Source organism: Orycteropus afer, unplaced genomic scaffold (assembly GCF_000298275.1).
Source record: "Orycteropus afer afer isolate SDZICR_OR568_19922 unplaced genomic scaffold, OryAfe1.0 scaffold00140, whole genome shotgun sequence".
Taxonomy (NCBI): Eukaryota; Metazoa; Chordata; class Mammalia; order Tubulidentata; family Orycteropodidae; genus Orycteropus; species Orycteropus afer.
This window is the reverse complement of record NW_006921727.1, coordinates 8,506,903-8,526,896: the sequence shown is the minus strand read 5'-3', so window position 1 is coordinate 8,526,896 and position 19,994 is coordinate 8,506,903. Positions and strand designations below refer to the sequence as shown.

Below are 19,994 nucleotides of genomic sequence, written 5' to 3'. Positions count from 1 at the left end.
TTTTCTAATGTCTGCTGACATTAGAATTTGACATTATATCAGAACTTTCTCAACTACAACATACCCATGTTTCATTCAGCTTAGTTAAAGTTTATTTATTTATTTTTAACCTAGCCTCATTTATTTTGGAAGGTTGCTTAAAGTAAAGCCAGCTTGATTTGGCAAGTATACTACTTTACAAATTAAAACGTAGTATCTGTAAATTGAAGGAGTGTTAGAAATCATTTAGTGTGGCCTACTTATTTCATTGCTAAAGAAACTAAGGTCAGAAGAAGCTAAATGACCTTTCACGGTCTTCAGGCCAGTGAGCGGCAAGCTTAGATTAGAATTCATTTCTCCTAACCTTAAATCTGTGCTTTCCCATTACACTTAATGGTTTGTCTCTTAATATTAATAGCCAGTTTTTTTTTAAAAGCATGTCAGTAATTAAAAATACATTTTATTAATGTTTAAAAACATTTTTTCTACTTCTAAAATTATAAAATGATACCTACTTTCTTTTTTTTTTAAAAAGAATGTAGGCAGAACGGATAAGTTATATCTTTTTAATTATGGTAAGAATGTTACCTCTGCTGTGCTATGGAAGAGCTTTCAACTTTGTAAACACTTTTCTGAGTATGTATTTTAATGACCTTGAAAATTCCAGTTAATACTCTCATCTCACAGGCTTGGATTTGGTTTTGAACTTTGGCATTACCTATATTAAACGGCAAATAGTAGCATAGGGTTTGTTTTCAAAAGAAGAAACAGAAAGAGAAAAGACATGGAAGATTCTAATCTGGAGACTATTACTAAAGCCAGAAATCTCTTCCCCTGGGGCGGGAGGGGAGTAGACAGTATATTGTCTATCTTTACATGGAATGACCTTTAGCAGTTTATATGCAATGCAATGTTTGCATTCTATTAGGGTTTTTTTTTTCTTCCTAAATACTGATAACCATAGAAATATTGAAACTATGTAAGTTCTCAAAGATTAGAATAATATTATTTTGAAATCTTGCTCTTCTGTAGAGTTTAAAGTGTAAAAATGTTCGTTTTGTGTAGAACATAGTGAAATATATCATTGCCTCAAGTGATTGGCATCTTAAATTGAATTCAAAGAAAAAAATTTGAGAAAGGAGAAATTGGCTGTCAACTGATCAACTCCAAGTAATCCATAGCTTTGCTGTGGGTACTAAAAGCTCCAGGAAGAAAAATTGTTGACTAATTGTCCTGTCTTTTATTATAAGCTTGTTGAAGTGACTGAATTTCCTCTTCATTTTCTGCTCATCAGTAGTGTTGTCACTCTTAGGCATTTTAGTTGCAGCAGTAGTTTCTCATTTTCTTTCATAGAGCACTCAGTCATCTCAACTGGTTTTCCCCTTTGTGATTAGAGCTTGCATGTTTTCCCTCTTTAATTATTTCTAATTAGCCTGTCAAAAAGTATTTACTGTACCCCTGTACTTCTGCTTAGATAGACCAAGTCCTTGTTTTTATATATACCATGCATAACATAATGTAATTTTAGGAGGTTATTTCAATTAGCATGTAGAAGAAATCATTATATTTATGCTTAGTGTACACAACACAGCACTTCAGTTTTAATTAACAGCATTTTCTGTTTTAGGTTGCCAGAGAGCTTTCCTGAATTACAGAATTTAACATGTCTTTCTGTAAATGACATCTCACTGCAGTCCCTGCCTGAAAATATTGGCAAGTAAGTTTTTATATGAAGCTGTGTGTAATCAGGGTGAAAGGACATCTGTGCCATCACCTCCACCTTCCTTCCCTTTTACAGCTCCTAGTTTCTTATACAGGAAGTTGTTTCCCTAACCTTGAGTGTCGCCCTCAAGAAAGAAAAATACCACAGCCTCCCCTGGTTTTGCCTCTAGTTGCCCCTAGATTTTAATGATTAAAAAGGATACTGCTACTAGTTACTAGTGAAAAAATGTGTTAAGATGCTTTCTTTTAAACTGATGAATTCCAAAATAGTTAATTTAGGCAAAGTAGCATGTGTCATGTAGGTGGGTAGTAAACACTGTTCATTTATGAAACAACCACTCTTGGTAATTTTAAACCATGCTAGGGAGAAGAGCAAATAAACTCAGTTGAAAGCTTAAAGTGTATGCGTTAACAACAGTTACATCTTAAAAGTTTGGGAGCTGTCAATCTGAGAATAGGGAGTGACAATGGGGCATTTGGGAGCCAGGTGTGTGATTGAGAGAAGAGTGACATCGGCACATTTCCACGTTGCTGAGGTAGAGGTCCTGGGGGATTTAAGCCAAAGCAAGGAGGGAAAAAAACCCTTTGAAGGGTTTGCAGTGAATGTATCTGTGATAGCTTCCCTCGGATGAATTAACTGAATTACCCTAGCAGACCTTTTCCATCTTTCCAGGGTATAGAGGGTTACATCAGGCTGATCACAGACATTTAACCACCTAAAATAAAAGTCTCACCCGACCAGCTTAACCTGGTATACCAGTGCTCCCTAGCATCATAATGGATTTTCTTTGTGTTTGCTTGTGTTCCCTAAGTTCTAAGACATAAGAGAAACTTGTCTTTTGAGAATCATAGTAAGCAGTTAAGTGCACTCTATCAGACACCTGTTCTGCAAAGGTTTGCTTTCCAGAGATCGTTAGGAGATTTTGGAGTCTCTTCATGGCACAAATGGTGTATACGTGGCCACTAACCTAAAGGTGGGAAGATCAAATCTACCCAAAAGCTCTGTAGAAGAAAGTCCCAGTGATCTGCTTCAATAAAAAGTACAGCCAGGACCACTCTATGGAGTACACTTGTACCCTAGGAAACACAGGGTCACCGTGAGTCTGAATTGATTCGGCAGCAATGGGCTTAAGTTTTTTGTTTTGTGTGGTGCACACAGTTAACATGCTTGGCTGCTAACTAAAAGGTTGAAGGTTTGAGTCCATCTAGAGGTGCCTCAGAAGAAAGGGCTGGTGACTTACTGCCAAAAGATCAGCTATTGAAAATTCTATGGAGCATAGTTCTGCTCTGACAGACATAGGGTCTCCATGAGTCAGAGTTGACTCAGTGATGACTGGTGGTCTTCAGGAGTTTTTACAGATACTTTTTTCTTCTTTCTTCCCTTAATTCAATTGGCTGACCCTGTTTCAGCCAGGAAGTAAGTGTGTTTCTGAGGTACACACGAGGTATAATGTTTAATGATGTTTTAACATTTTACTGGTAGAATTTCTGGTTAAGAATTATGCCCTCAAGAGAACAATGTGGAACAAAACTCAAATTCATTTGGAGAAAAAAAAAGGGGGGGGTGGGGACCAGGTTTGCTGGTCCGATAGAGCCTGGTGGAACCACTGAGACTATGGCCCCTAGCTGCCCTTTAGGTCTGGAATTGAACCCACACCTGTGGCTTCCAGCCAAATAATAGACAGGCATATGAGTTGAACATTTACCTGAGGTAGATACACTCCTCAGAGAGAACAATCATGGGAGAAAGAAGGGCTGCTTATGCATAGGGAGACAGCTCAGGGGGCAGGAGTTCATGGAGGGATGGACACTGGGAAGAGGTACTATCGGGAGGAAGGGGAAGGGGAGCTGTTGCATTGTTGTAAATTATAGTCAGTGTCATGAGACAAAGTATATGTGAACTGTTGTATGGAAAGTGAATTTGCTCTGTAAATTTTCATCCAAATCACTATTAAAAAAAAAAAAATTATGCCCTCAAGTTCTAAGGAGAGGAAGGAGACAAGAAGGCCCCACCCAGTACAGCCTGAGTTCATGGTGTCAGTTGCAGAGAATGTTTTACTGTGTATGTCATGTGCTTGTCCTTTACCTTTGCTTTATCAAGTTTCATGTTATTTTTAGTAAAAACAAAACAAAACAAAAAACAAAAAAAAGTCTAATATAATAGTCTTTTAAACCCGTGTGCTGACACTTACCCTCCTGCTCCTCAGAGTCTCTGGAACTTAATTTGCTTGGTCCTCCCCTTTCATTCTTTCTCAGCCTGTTGTTACCCAGATGGTCTTCCCTGCTACCCCCCTGATTCCTGCTTTCCCTTTGCCCCTCCTGTTTTCATGCTTTTTAAAAGGTTAATGCTTTGAGAGAAAATTTGTTCTTGTTTAATCAGAGTACTTCTCCCATCACCTTGACTGTTTTAATAGACAATGTTATTTAGATGTCATTGTAGAATAAATTTCAGCATTCCTTAATCCCATTCTTTTCTGTTAATATCTGTAACTGTTTTTGTTGGTATTTAGTGTTTGTGTATTTGCACTTTGATCAGTAATAATGGTAGTAGCTTTTTTTGTCCTTCGCTTTAATCAGCTTGGGTGACTATTACAGCACTATGTTTATTGATTGTTTCCTGAAATAAATGCTGCTTTGAGCTTAAATCTGTGATCACCTAAGAAGTAAGAATATGGGGTCAGATAAGTGAATTAATTGATTCTTATTAGCTCAGTTTGTGAATTAAATGAGAAAAGGGGAGTTTCCTATACTGTGTTGTTAATAATTTTCTTATCATAGCAAGAAATTCCATGATTTCTTCCCATTGGATTTAAGATTTATGCATGTAAACTAGAGTAAAAGCCTGGTAGGAGACGGCTTTGAGAGAAATAACTCCAGAATTGACTCCTTCATGGAAAAGATTGTGCACCATGGTGTTTTAGATGATGCTGAAAAGGCACTTGAAACAGGTGAAATAATTACTGTTGAGGCAATCTTATATATGCATAAGTATGCTACATTTTGAGCAAATCATTATTTGAAACTTATGAAGTAGGCTTTTCTCATTCATAGGATTCTTTAGTTTTTCAAAGGATTTCCAAATACTTTCTTGAGAGGATGTAAGGTATTTAGTTAACCAAGTATTAAGTAACTGGTATGACTTGTCAGGGATAGCATGGTTTTTAAAGAAGGCATACCTATTTGACAATTTTAAAAAATTTCAAAAGGACATGAAACTGGCCATTTGGTTGATAATACTCACTGTTACTTCTGTGGATTCTGAAGTCTTTAGATAAATTAACCCTGATTCTTTTGGTCAGATGAGTAAGTCACATTCTACCAAAGCAAGCTCACTGCTGTCAAGTCGGATCCAACCCATAGTGACCTCTCCTTAGGTTTCTGAGATAGTGTCACTACGGAAGTAGATTGCTTGATCTTCCTTCCACCAGCCTTTTGAGCATCAGTGAAGGCAGGCCATCTGTTCCCCCTTTCAGCATCTAGGGCAGTACTTGGAATTACTGGGAAAGTTACGGATATATCAAGGACCTTGGGGCCCCTTAGGATGGACAGGATTGGCCATATGGGGAGGGTAGAACCAAATCCCTTAACTAGGCTTAAGTAGACTTGGAGAGAGGAGCCCCCGATGGCATAGTGGTTAAGCACTCCGCTACAAACCAAAAGGTTGGTGGTTTGAACCCACCCAGCAACTCCACAGAGGAAAGACCTAGAGATCTGCTTCCATAAAGATTACAGCCTAGAAAACCCTGTGGGGACAGTTCTACTCTGTCACACAGGGTCGCTGTGAGTCAGAATCAACTCGACAGCACCCAATTATAAAACAGACTTGTAGAGCATGGGGCTTGGGAACCCCTGCGAGCATCTATCCCATCATGTGTTTGATTGCCCAGGGTTAGTAAATTTGAAGAGTTTTAAGGAGTTGATGGCAGAACTGTAGCTGGAATACCTCTCTTCTAGTTTTAGTCGCTTCTCCACCTGCCATCACCACAGACGGTCAGTTCACAGGCCAATATTTTTGACCCACAGTTGGTTGAATCTGGAGATGTGGAACCCATGGATATGGAGGGCCATATGTATTTCTGTATCTCTCTCAATTTTAAAATATTATTTGATGCCTCTGTGAGTTTGCCACTGCTTCCCTGGGTGCTTCAATGAATAATGGCCAAATGCTGTTGCTATCTTGAATACTGGGGTGCATTATTATGAATGCTTGGATATGCTCAGTATGACCCATTGGTGTATGGAAAGAAACTGTTGGTTGTTTTTTCATAGAAAACATGCAGAAGGAAACTGCCTTGTGAGTATTTGCTGCCTCTCAGGTCCTGAGTCACATGTGGCTACTGGCCATGTGTATGGGAGGCCTCTGGGGAGAATGCTGAATATCCCACAACCCAGAGAGGTCAATGGGATCACCTTGATGGGTCTGTTTTTAGTTCACTTTTCATGTTCTACACTGCAGGGTATCATCAGTATGGTTAATTTAATGAAGCAAGCCTTGAAAATGAGAGAATCTATATAATACCTTGTAATGAGAAGAAGAATGATTATGAAAATCTCTTGAACCACTATCTCAATCAAAATTACCCATTTTTCCTTTTTACTAATATAAAAGTGTCCCAGTTTTGCTGACCCTTTTCTGTGGTGGCAGATAGTTTCAAGCACATCAGTATTTTACTCAGTCCTTCAAAGGAACAAACAAACCAGTTGCTATTGACTTGATTCTAATAGTGAATCCAGTATGTTTCAGATTAAAACTGTGCTCCACAGGATACTTAAGGCTGTGATGTCTCTTAAGGAGATCACCAGGCCTTTCGTTAGAGGAGCCTCTGGCTGTGTTCAGATGCTATCCTTTGGTTGGGAGTTGAGTGCTTAATTGTTTCTGCTACGCAGAGACCCCCCTTCAAATTAAAGGTGATATTTTAACAGTAAGTGATAAATTAACTCATCTTCAATGAATTTTTCTTTAAACGTTTTCATGAAAAATATAAAAATGCAACACCTTTTGTTTGTCTTCATGAACAGTTAATTAACATCAAAGAAGATGGTAATTTATCAGCTAACTTCAACATAGACCTTTCCATACTCAGAAGATGAAAAAAATTATTATTTGGTTATTAAAAGATGCCAAATGTAAAGCAAGCAATTTAAAACATAATAAATCATTTTCAGTTCCATAACTCTCTCTAATGGAAGAAATATTTTTGTATCTTTGTTGTTGTTATGTGCCGTCGAGTCGGACCCAACTCCTAGCGACCCCTCCTTGGGTTTCCGAGTCAGTATCACTACGGAAGTAGATTGCCCCATTTTCCTTCTGAGGAGTTTGTATCTTTAGTGAAATATTTTAAAATACTCAAGTTTATATGTTTTTATTTTTAAGTATATTTGGTACATAGTATGCCTGTATGTTTTAAAAATAAATCTAAAGAGTATGAGGGTATACTCTTTACATATTTGAAGGCCACCGTTCTAGAGCAGGATGTTTGGAGTCAGTTAAAACTCTGGATCAGGGGTTCTCAAACTCTGCTGAATGGGCCCCCAGGGGTTCCATTAAGGTCTCTCCAGGGCTTTGTGGAACGTGAGAGCTAGTGCTATGGTGGGTGGGCTTGCTGGTCCCTCTTGAGCCAGCACAGCTCTCCTTTCACCTCTTTGTATTTAGTTTTAAATAAGGCTGCTTATGACATTTGATTTTTTAATTATCTGTCATAAAATTTTTAAGTTAAATTTAGAGACCACTGTCTTAGACATTCAGGAGGTCTTGTTTATTGTAGCAGCATACACCATGGAGATTTTACTGTGATCTTGATCTGACTGAGCTAACCAAGAAGCTTCAGCACTTTTCATGAGAGTGAACTTTTTCCTGCCTCCTCTTTTTTCAAACAGGTTGAGTTATTTTTCCCCATTTATTGACTGAAATTCTACCTCTTTTTTAAAATTTTCCTCAGTGATTGGAAGAGGTGAAATTGATTCCAAACTCACAGGTTCCCTGACCTGCCCTTTTTTCAACACACAATAAGAACTTTAGTCCTTTGTCTGTACACAGAAGCCTAGTTAGTTGTTCAGTGTTTGTTTAATTAAGTGTATCTAATGAGCGTGTATGCCTGGTTCACCATGTTCCCTGAGACAGTAGGGATCTTGGTTGTTAAACTCTTTGTGTCATGTACCTACCCTGCTGTTGCTCTCATACTGAACAAATACACATGACAAGACACACAAAATTACCCCTTCAATCTGCTTGCTTCCAACCTGAAATCACAGGTAAGAGAATACAGAAGTAACTTTAGTTAGCTCTTGTGAAGCTATGTGCTAGGATCACATTAGTCTGTTCCTACACAGTCACTGTTTTGGCTTATTGTTTCTATAAAAAGTTGTTATAAAAAACAGTTGTGAAAAATACTGCTCCATTGCTCTAACACCATCTAACAAAGAATAACTATTGCCTATTACTGTTGTTGCATCATATCCCAGATATAAGGAGCCATGAGAGCAATGTTGTGTGTGTGTGTGTGTGTGTGTGTGTGTGTGTTTTGGATACTTACTGTCAGGGAAAAATTGCCCCACCAAAAAAAATTGGAAGCTTCTTCCTTTTTAATAACCATTCTGACATTTATCACATTTCCTTTTCTTCCTTTGTTGCCAGAAAGCTTAGAGCTAACCCCGATGATCAGTGAGAACAGCTGTATTAATTTCCATGTGATGAAGGAAATTGAAGAATTGCAGGAGAGGTGGTGCTGACAATTGCAGTGGGGCAGGCATGCTGCAAGGCGCACACACGGTCTCTACAGCTCCTTTACTCATAAGGCTAACATGAACCGTCTGAGCTTCATTAGCTTCCTTTGAAAAGTGGGAGAAGGAACTTGCCCAGGTCTGCAGGTTGGTGGTGGATCTGGGATTTGAACTTAGACCTCTCACCCTTGAAGATGCTACATTTTCTTTACAACATAAGCTTGATAAGCACATTAGTTTCTTCCTCCCTTTCATCGTCCTGATTTTCTATTTTGGGAAACTTTTTCCATAGTTGCACTTTTTTTTAAGGCCTCTTTAAATCCCCCCCCCCTTTTTTAAATTGGAGAATATTAAGTAAATGACTTTAAAATATCACTGAAGATGCCAATCAACCTGGAAGAGCAGCAAAGAAAAGAGGCATGCAGTGAGGGTCTTTAAAGAGTAGAGTTTGAAGTCTTAGATAGGCTTTAAGAAAAATATCTGAATAAAAAATTGATTTTTTTTAAGATATGCCCTTGACAACTGTGCCCTGTGCTTTTAACTTTACTATCATCAAAAACACTTGGAAGTTTCCATTGGTAAAGCCAGGGAGGATAATTTTGCTTTAAGGAGTTTTCACATGTTGATATAGTGCGAATTAATTTGTCTTCCAAAAGAGTATTTCAACACCTAAAATATTTATCTTGAGGTTGGTTGTACCAGTTTGTACTCAATTAAGTCACACACTGCAAGTTTTATTTTTCAAAAGTGAGCTAGGCCACAGATAACATGATTCTGTATATATAGAGGGAATCCTTGAAAAAACATTAGTGCTAATAAATGAGTTCAGCAAGATGGTAAGCTATATAAAAATACACAAAATCAATATATAAAAACTGCCTAAGGTAGTTGACTGCTAACCAGAAGGCTGGCGGTTCAAACCCACCAGCCACTCCTCGGAAGGAAGATGGGGCAATCTACTTCCATAGTGATACTGCCTAGGGAACCCAAGGAGGGGTCACTATGAGTTGGGTCTGACTCAACAGCACATAACAACAACAACAACAGCAATGAATAGTAAAATAAATGAAATTAAGAAGAGTCTTCCAGTTATAGTGGCATCAAAGAGAATAAAATACTTAGGAAGACATACACACTAAAAACTACAAAACATTGTTGAAAGAAAATAAAGCACTTGACTGCTGACCAGAAGGCTGGTGGTTCAAACCCACCAGCCACTCCTCGGAAGGAAGGTTGGGCAATCCTACTTCCGTAGTGATACTGCTTCGGAAATCCAAGGAGGGGTCGCTATGAGTCGGGGCCGACTCGATGGCAAATAACAACAACAACAAGTAAATGGAGGGAGCTCTGGTAGCATAGTGGCTAAGGCACTTGACTGCTAACCAGAAGGCTGGCTGTTCAGACCCACCAGCCACTCCTCGGAAGGAAGATGGGGCAATCTACTTCCATAGTGATACTGCCTCGGAAACCCAAGGAGGGGTCGCTAGGAGTTGGGTCCGACTCAGTGGCACACGATAACAACAAATAAATGGAAGGACATCCTGTGTTCATTGGTTGTACTGCTGTTCAGATGACAATACTTCCCAAATTGATCTACAAATTTAACTCAGTCCTCATCAAAATCCCAGCTGGCGCTTTGGCTTTGCAGGAATTGAAAAGCTGATCCTAAATTCATATGGAAATGTGAGGGACCCAGGATAGCCAAAACAGTTGTAAAAAGGCACAGAGGATGCATATTTCCTGGTTTCAAAATTTACTGCAAATCTGCGGTAATCAAGACTGTGGGGTATTAAGGATAAGGCTAGACATACAAATCTATGGACTAGAGTTGAGAATCCAGAAATAAACCCTCACATTTACATTCAGTTGATTTCAACAGGGCTGCCAAGTCCATTCAATGGGAAACAAATAGCCTTTTTTAACAAATAGTGCTGGGACAACTGAATATCCAAATTTCCTCAGGCCACCGAAACAAGTGACCACAAACTGGGTGGCTTAAGACAACAGAAATTTATTCTTTCACAGTTCCAGAGCCTCAGAGTCCAAAATCAAGGTGTTGGCAGGGCTGCACTCCCTCTGAAGGAATCTATTGTGAAGGATCCTTCCATCCTTCTTCCTAGCTCCCAGTGGTTGCCATAAATTGTCGGCATTCCTTGGCTTGTGGTAGAATCACCACAATCTCTACCTTCATCTTTATATGGCCATCTTTCCTTTGTGTGTGTCTGTGTCTTCACATGGCATCCTCCTTTCTGTATGTTGTCTCCAAATTTTTCTCTCTTTATGAAGGCTGGTTATATTGGATTTAGAGCCACTGTAATCCAGTATCACCTCATCTTAACTTGATTATATCTGCAAAGACCCTATTTCCAAATAAGGTCACAACCACAAGTTCTTGGCAGACATTGATTTTGGGAGGACATTATAGAATATTATTTGGCAATAAAAATAATGATGCATGCTACAATATGAATGAGTCTTGAAAACATGTTAAGTAAAGGAGCCAGTCACAAAAAGTCACTTCCATGAATGATGCCATTTATATGAAATATCTATCATGGAGAGAGAAAGTAGATTAATGGTTTCTTGGTGCCTGGGGGTGGGGAGGATAAGGAATGACTGCTGTGGGTGGGTGGTTTCTTTTGGAGGTGATGAAAATTTTCTATGATTAGATAATGGTGATAGTTACACAAGCTTGTATATGTACTAAAAACCACTGAATTATACACTTTAAAATGGAGAATCTTATGGTATGTGAATTATACCTTGTTTAGGTTACCTCTGTGCTACTCTAACAGAAGGTACCACAAGTGGGATGGCTTTAACAAACAGAGTTTATCCTTACAATTTGGAGTCCAAGTTCAAAGTGCGAAGCTCTACGGGCTGGGTGATAGCCCCTCAACCTTGGGCTTCAGCCCTACCTCCTGCTCCCAGCCCACTGAAGCTAGAGGCTTTTCTTCACTCAAACAGTTGCTGGCTGCTGAGGTTGACAAGCCCAAGATTGACAAGTAAAAAGGCACAGTCCCAATGTTACCAGACCACACGGCAGGCCATTAATTCAAGTCCGTCAAAAGTCCCAAGGTTGGCAGAGCATGGCAGGCTGCTGAGCAACGACATGACTACATACAGGGTTCAAGCATGCCATAAGCTAGACACCATTCCCAAAGCTGGTTCTTAAATACATGAAGCAGCCCACATCCCTAAAGCAGCTACTCAGCTGCTTGTGGTAGATCCCACCATGGACTTGATTGCCAGTCTCATCATGGGGAATAACTACCACCAGCTGCGCAGCCACTCCACCAGGCCCAGCCAAGTTGACACACAACTTTAACTACTGCATACTCCCTCCTCCAAAAAAAAAGAATCAAGCAAATTTGAGGACTGACACTGCTAAAAGATGATGCTGTGCCTGAGAAACTAATGTTTAGTATATCATTGCTTACAGCAGATACTCTTTAATGTGCTGAGGCCATTTTTTATTCTGGGTTACTTGCACCTGGTGATCAGGCAGGTACCATAGCCAGAGTGTCCAAAACACTCAGATAGCGTGAATGTGAGGAATGGCAGTAAAGGTTGTGAGGTTACAAAAGCCCAATTGGGAACTCCTAGAAAATTTTGAGTATCTACAAAGCCCATGTGGCCATCTGGAAGCATGCTGCTTTGTGTTCTATTTTGTGTAACTGTCACCATAGGATTCCATATAATTTACCATTAAAGAAACTTACGTCTTCAAAAAACCTGAGAAAGTGAGAGTTAGCCTAAATATCTATAAACAACCTCATTCCCTGTTTCATTAAATTTTCTCCTCTAAAAATAGCATTCTTAAAGGGGAAAAAAAAATATATATATATATGTAACGGCCTAGTGCAGTACTCAAAACATAGTTGTCAGTCAGTAAATGGTTATTATCAATAAACATTTCATCATGACAATTTGTTAATAGAAGTAGAGCAAGTTAGTAGGTCCAGGGTTCTCTGGTATATTGAACTAGAGCATGTGGATCTGATTTTGGATTCACTACCCTTGGGAATGATGACCTTAATTTGAATGGGCTTAAACTAAGTGAGCCACATGACCCTTGCTAAACAGCCTAGGCTATTTACATATATTGTATCAGGAGAACATACAGCCTAGAAGGAATAAAACTTTTTGGTAACTATTGCCATATGTAGTACTTCTTTTTTCCACTTTTTTTTAAGACCTACAATTTGCTATAAAATGTTTATTGTTTCAAAGAGAAAAATGAACAAACTCTTGAAGTTTTCTAGAGCAAAACCACAATAAGAAAATTTTTAACCAGCAATTTTCTTAAAATGATTAACTTGATATTAAAAAAGCTGAAGTATTCTGAATATGTAAGAACTCTCATCAATATTGTTTTTTCTGGATCAAATATTATTGCTATAAACATTTATAATTTTTATATTTTAGTGGTTTCACGGTGTACTGCCATTGGCTTGCTTGAACTACTTTATTTTATTCTTTGTTTTCCTAATGATTTGGACTACTAAAATGAAAAATTTAAAGAAATCCAAGTGAATTAAAAAGGATTTTTAAAACATAGTGGGGAACAGATGTAAATTCTTTAAAGTAACCACTTCATCCAGTCCCTGAAACAGAATCCTAAAAATATAGTTGGCCTACATTTTGATTTAGGAAAGAATATAATTTTTGTTCCTGCTATCATTAGCTATTAGAACCATTAGAGCATTAATATGATGAGAAGCCACCATTCATCTGTCAGTTTGTCATACTGAAGACAGACCATCAAGTGCTCATATGCAGGTTCAGGTTGAAGCTGTAGAAAATTGAAACAAGAGCTGAAGTACAACCTCAAGTATATTCCACCTGAATGTAGACACTATCTCGAGGATAGATTTGATGAACTGAGCACTAATGACTGAAGACCAGATGAATTATGGGATGACATAAAAGGCATCATACATGAAGAAAGTCAAAGGTCATTAAAAAGACAGGAAAGAAAAAAAAGACTCAAGTGGATGTTAGAGGAGAATCTGAAACTTGCTTTTGAACGTAGACTAGGTAGTATGAACAGAAAAAATGATGACCTCAAAGAGCTGATCAGAAGGCAACTCAAGAAGACAGAAAAAAGTATTTTAATGAAATATGCAAAGACCTGGAATTAGAAAATCAAAAGGGAAGAACAAACTTGGCATTTCTCAAGCTCAGAGAAAAATAATCAAGCTTCAAGTTGCAATATTGAAGGATTCTATAGGCAAGATACTGAATGATGTGGGAAGCATTGAAAGAAGATGACAGGAATACACAAAGTCACTGTACCAAAAAAAAAAAACAGTTGATGTTCAGCTGGTTTGTTGTAATTTGCCATTGAGTCGTCTCCAACTCATAGTGACCGCTCCTTGGGTTTCTGAGGCAGTATCACTATGGTATCACTACAGAAGTAGATTGCCCAACCTTCCTTCTGAGGAGTGGCTGGTGGGTTTGAACTACCAACCTTGTGGTTAGCAGTCAAGTGCCTTAGGCACTACACTACCAAAGCTCCCTCAGCTGTTTTAGGGGATAGCATATGATCAAGAACCAATGGGATTAAAGAAAGAAGACCTAGTTGCACTAAAGGCTTTGGCAAAATCAAGGCTCGAGGAATTGACAGAATACCCAATGAGATTTTTCAACAAATAGATGCAACATTAGAAGCACTCACTGATGCCAAGAAACCTGTAAGACAGCTACCTGACCAACCAACTGGAAGAGATTCCTATCTGTGCTCATTCCAAAGAAAGATGATGCAACACAATGCATAAAAAAAATTACTGAATGCCTTTTTTTATGTATGTAAGTATATATACATATATGTAAGAAATAGGAGCTCTGGTAGCATAGTGCCTAAGGCACTTGACTGCTAACCAGAAGGCTGGCGGTTCAAACCCACCAGCCACTCCTCGGAAGGAAGGTTGGGCAATCTGCTTCCATAGTGATACTGCCTTGGAAACCCAAGGAGGGGTCGTTGTGAGTAAGGTCTGACTCGATGGCACATAACAACAACAACAATGTGTACCTTTGTAATATGCAAGTTATATATGTATATATAATAATGTATATATATATAGATAATGTATATATATGTATATATAATAATGTATATATATAGATAATGTATATATATACGTATATATAATAATGTATATATATATGTATGTGTAATATATATGTATCATATATATTACACAGTGTAATATGTGGATAAGAAATAAGCTATATAAATATATATGTGTGCCTTTTTGTGTATATACATGCACATACACATCTCCTCTTAGCAACTTTCTTGTTATCAAACATTTTGCATTTACAACAAAATTAAAATAATCTATCCAACTATTTTATTCATTAACAATGTACATCTGGCAGTAATGAATGGTGAGGTATGAGAATAACACTAACTGTGATAGTTAAGGTTTTGAGTAAATTTGATTGGGCCATGATTCTCAATGGTTCAGCAGTTATGTAATTATGTAATGGTGAAATTTGGCAGTTACATAATGATGCAGTTGGCAGTTATGTGATGATGTAGTCATCCTCCATTTTTGCGTAATGCTGACTTTCACATGATCACCTGATCTTTGGATCCTAACCATGTCAATAAGTGAGGAGTGAATATAGGTATAGATATGTATTGTACTACTTACTCACATCAATATATTACCTATCTATAAGATTGAATTAATAACTCAAGAATGAGAGGTAGCAAACATAGTGTTAAAAATACAGATTCCTTAGTGAATACTGGCTTTACTTAGCACATGTGAGAAACCTTGCTCACATTCCCTCTCTGTTCTTTAGCTGTTCTCATCCATAAAGTTAATTTGTAAATCACTTAAAACAGTATCTGTCATTATTAGTCCAGGAGTACTAAAGACCAGTAATTCTCACATTGCCTGTCAGGTATCTAATTTTTTGCCACATTTTTTTAAAGCATTAGAAATACTAAATGATTTCTTTTGTCTTTATAATATTTTACCTGAACCAAGAAACAAAACCCATTGCCAACGAGTCAATTCCGACTCATGGCAACTCCACATGTTTTACTGAAGTGGCTGATAAATGCATGTGGGGGTTGGGCCTCCTTGTTTCTCTTAGTCACTAGGAGCTTGTGCTTTCAAGTAGACAGACTTGGGCTCAAATTCCCCACCCCACCACTACTCTTTTTTTTTTTTTTTTTTTTGTTAGGTGCAAAAGATGTCTGAGTTAAATAGATTGCCTTGATAGGGGAATAGGTACTGTCCTGAAGTGTTGATTGAAGATAGGGTATTCCAAAAGACCAGGAAGTGTGCTCATTAAGACATTCTTTCCTTTTTGTATTAATGTGTCTAGCCTAATTCTGTATTCAGGCTGATCCTGTTGTATGTTAGCTGTTGCTAGAGCAATTTGGAGAATCACAATTTGAAGTGGGCTAGTGGGGTTCTGCACGTTGGTCTGGAACTATCTAGGGCAAGCTCCTGATGAGAAGGAAACATCTGGTTTATTGTACAGTCTGTTTTATTCTATAGTCAATTAATGATCCTCTGGATTTGACCAGATTATCTATGAAGTTTGGGCTCACATTGGGAGTCTGCCATCAAAACCATTTCTTTGCTTTTTATTCCTTGTTATCCACTGAGTCTACTGCTGTGGAGATTATATAGTAAGTTAAAAGTTGTCCAGTGTTGCCCACTAACCATCTACCCTTGTCCTTTGAGTAGGTTTCAGTAGTAGGGATGACTGCTGTGATCTTTCTACAGCACGGACAACACACATGCACATGCAAGATACCTGACTGTGCTTAGGGACAAGGACTGTCCCAAGGCAATAAGGGACAAAACTAGCTCTTTTAACTGGATGAGAAAATAAATTATGTTCCAATTGCCTAAATATAATTATCCTCATATTAAGGGAAATTGAGGGATAGCAATGAAGAAGTTTAGCCTAGCAAATCCAGCTAATTGGTGAGAGACAAGGACAGGATTTGAACTGGAACCTCAGGTCTCCTATTCCAAATGTGCTCTTTTCTTAGAGTGATGCTTTCATCGATGGATCTGTGGTGTCTGATTATAATGTCTGAGTTCCTTTTTTAAAATAGTGTGAAAGCATTACTCAGAAAAATTAATTTTATATACTTTATTTTTAATTCATTTTTTGCCTTTGAAAATTATAAAAATGTGATTGATATCATGGCACCTTATATCCACACTTTTCCAGACTATCCCAAAAGAGTAGAAACTGAGAGGTTTTTGTATTTAGAAGCTTTTTACTTAACCGGTTATATTATATTTGGATGCGAATGTGACGGTGGTGGGGAGCAATCTATTTTAATCTAAAACAACAAAAATCTCAGTGTCCTTTGGTCATAAAGATAAGACTTATATATGCATCCAAAATTGATAAGTGTTTTTAAAGTTTAAATTATATAGAATATTCAAGAGAATGGAAGATGCAATGTGTGCCTCAGGACCGTATAGGTTGGGGGCAGGGGCTTTGTCATTGACTAGGTTTGAATTGTGACTTTGTTGTTAGGCGCCACTGAATTGATTTCGACTCATAGTAACCCTGTATGGCAGAGTAGAACTGACCCATAGGATTTTCTTGGCTGCAGCCTTTATGGGAGCAGATCACCAGGTCTTCCTTCTGTCAAGCTGCTGGATTGGGTTGAATTGCCACTCAGCTAACAGCTGAGTGCTTAACCATTGTACCACCAGACCGGTTGCCAATGAGTTGGTTTCACCTTATAGCCACCCTATATGACTGAGTAGAATTGTCCCATTGGGTTTCCAACCATGTACTCTTTACGGAAGCAGATTGTCCATTTCTCTTCCACGGAGTAGCTGGTAGATTCAGACCACCAACCTTTTGGTTTGTAGCTGAATGCTTAGCCACTGCAACACCCATGGTTCCTACTGAACCACCAGGGCTGCTAAAACTACTGTAAGTTCCACCAAAACTTGAACTCCAATCACTGGATTTAGAGTTCTGATTGCTAACCATTATACTGTGGTTAATAGCAACATTATACCATGTCTACTTACCTCACATAAAGCCTCACTTTCCTAACTGTGTCAACCTAGTCTACATGCTGAGGTTGTTATTGTCATATGAGATGGCGTGTGTGTAAGGAGGCTTGCCCAGTGCCTCATGCCCCATGCCGGGCTTCTGCCTGTGGTGTATGTGCTCTGTAGGCAGGAGACACTGAAGCTGTTGAACTGAGACTAAGGCTGCTGAACCTTTGTAAAACACTCAGCACCGAGGCCTGAGCAAAGCAGTGTTTTTAAGAGAATGCTTCTCATGATGCTCCACAGGTAAAGTGTTTGAAGCAAAAAAAGACCTTTTATTTCTTTGATAGTGGGACTCTTAGTTTGCCAAAATAGGTATAAAAGTTGGATAGGAAAAAAAGTTCTACTAGTGATTTTTTAAAATACCAATATAAAAATAACCAGATGTGTAGATTCTCTATGAAACTGGCTAAGTATTACCTGAAAAGTTAAAACAAAATCCTATACAGTTTTCATTTTTATTTTCACTGTTATTTTGCTGTGGGGTTGGCTCTGACTCATGGTGACCCTGTATATGGAGAACTGTTCTCCATAGGATTTTCAGTGGCTGATATTTTGGAAGTAGATCACCAGGCCTTTCTTCTGAGCTGCCGCTGGGTGACTTGAACCTCCCACTTTGCAGTTAGCAGCCAGTGTGTTAAAGTTTTGTCCCACCCAGGACTCCATTGAAAGTGTCACTTGCCACCATTCTTCACAGATGCTTTTGGAAGGAGATCGTAGGGAGGGGAGTCTGTTTCTCCCTTCCGCCTCTTTCCCACTAGTGCTTCTTCTTTAAAAACTTTTGGCCAAGAGTAAGTAAAATTAGATAGCTGGGACTTCTCAGTAAGTTACATTTTATTTGAAAAATGTTGACATTAAATTCATAATTATTTGTCATCAGGAATTTTAATTTTTAAAAAATACATTTGAATAGAGATTGAAGTTTATCAGTGGTTACCAAGGATGAGCAGGAGGGAGGAGGAAGGGAAGATCTGTCAGTTAGGGGACAGTGAGCATTTGTTAATGGGGATAGAAAAATCCAGGAGTGGCTAATGGTGATGGCTGAACAGCATGATGAACATATTTATTGTCACTGAACTGTGTATGTGAAAATTGTTAAAGTGGCAACTGTTTTGTTACCTATATATTTACCACTTTTTCAAAAATGATTGAAAATGTATTTGAAATAGGTTTATTTGTTTATTATTGCTTTAGCTGTAAGAACTGTTATCCAAGTTCCTAAATCTAGAGAAAGAGATACATAGAACTTGTGTATCTCATAATTCATTTCCAGGCAAACAGGTTTTAAACCTGTATATATACTGTTCACTTAGATCAGATTTCCATTTTCTGATATTGTGAAACCAGCTTTGTAAGTACATATGATCCTGGCTTTTATTTTGGAAGATGGGAGAAGAGAAGATTAAGGCAGATTAGAGTGTTAGGATAATGTCTGACTCCTTGTGTTCTGTATGCTCACAATAAAGTTCTTCCAATGAGAGTATTACTGTGGTGATATTAGTGCTGTTTAGGTAATAGATAGATCAGTTAATTTCTGAATCAATACATAGTGCCAGTGCTGACATAATGTGGAAAGTAAGTGTTTCTGATGACTCAGAAATGCCGCTGCCTGTCAAAATTTGACCCAAATAATCAGTGTCTGGGGAGAACATCTGTCTCTTTTCACCATGCTTCAAATAGACACAATTACCCCCGAGAGAATGTAGAATCTGCTGGAAGAAACACCATCTTGGGGTTTAATAAAAATAAAAGCAACATTATTATAGCTACCATTTATTGAATCAGCCTTATGTCCCCAGCACCATGCAAGGTGCATTATTACATTATCCCTAATGCATTTAAGTGGAAGTTATTTCCAGAGTGTAGCCACTTGCAGTGTGGGAGTGTGGGTGGGTAATCTTAATAGAGCACTTGGATTCTCTGGACTGAAATTTCTGCCACTTTAAAACAAGGATGTCCCTGCCCCCTCATGTTTGGAAAAAGACCTCTGAGCTTTGCGGGAGTAAATATATTATTGTTTTTATGGTAACCACACATTTTTTACATTCTGGAGTCTAGAAGCACAGATTTGGCTTCTATCTTGGTCCCGGGAATGGTTTTAATGGCTAGTCACATAATTGTAATATATCAAATACACACAACAATTGAGTGAGGATGCCTTATAGTCATGACACATTACTCTTTTTATTTTAATATTAAAATTTGGGAGATAAAGAACATGTTTGTTTTTCATAGAGTTGGTGGGAGGGTGGTAGAAGATATTTTTTCCCTAGAAAGTGATGTCCAAGGTTTTGTTAAGAGTTGCTACTTGTTGGGTGTGTGTTTGGGGGAGCTGGAGTAGAGGAATCTCAGGAATTTTTCCTTATATGTATTTCTTCTGTTGATTTCTAGTCTTTATAACCTGGCTTCACTGGAACTGAGAGAGAATCTTCTTACCTATCTTCCTGAGTGAGTCTTTGGGGAAAATAAGAGGGGATTTGGTCTTGAATGAATTTCTTCAAGCATTTTTTTTTT

At 38.2% G+C, this 19,994-nt stretch overlaps 1 protein-coding gene across 1 annotated transcript in view; it reads left to right on the top strand.

Annotated features, from left to right (window-relative positions):
• LRRC1 (leucine rich repeat containing 1) overlaps positions 1-19,994 on the top strand; it is a 187,285-nt gene that overhangs the window by 123,255 nt on the left and 44,036 nt on the right. Inside the window, exons 4-5 of the mRNA XM_007945629.2 lie at positions 1,607-1,696; positions 19,872-19,928. Coding sequence (XP_007943820.1) covers positions 1,607-1,696; positions 19,872-19,928 — 147 coding nt within the window. The remainder of the gene's footprint in view (positions 1-1,606; positions 1,697-19,871; positions 19,929-19,994) is intronic.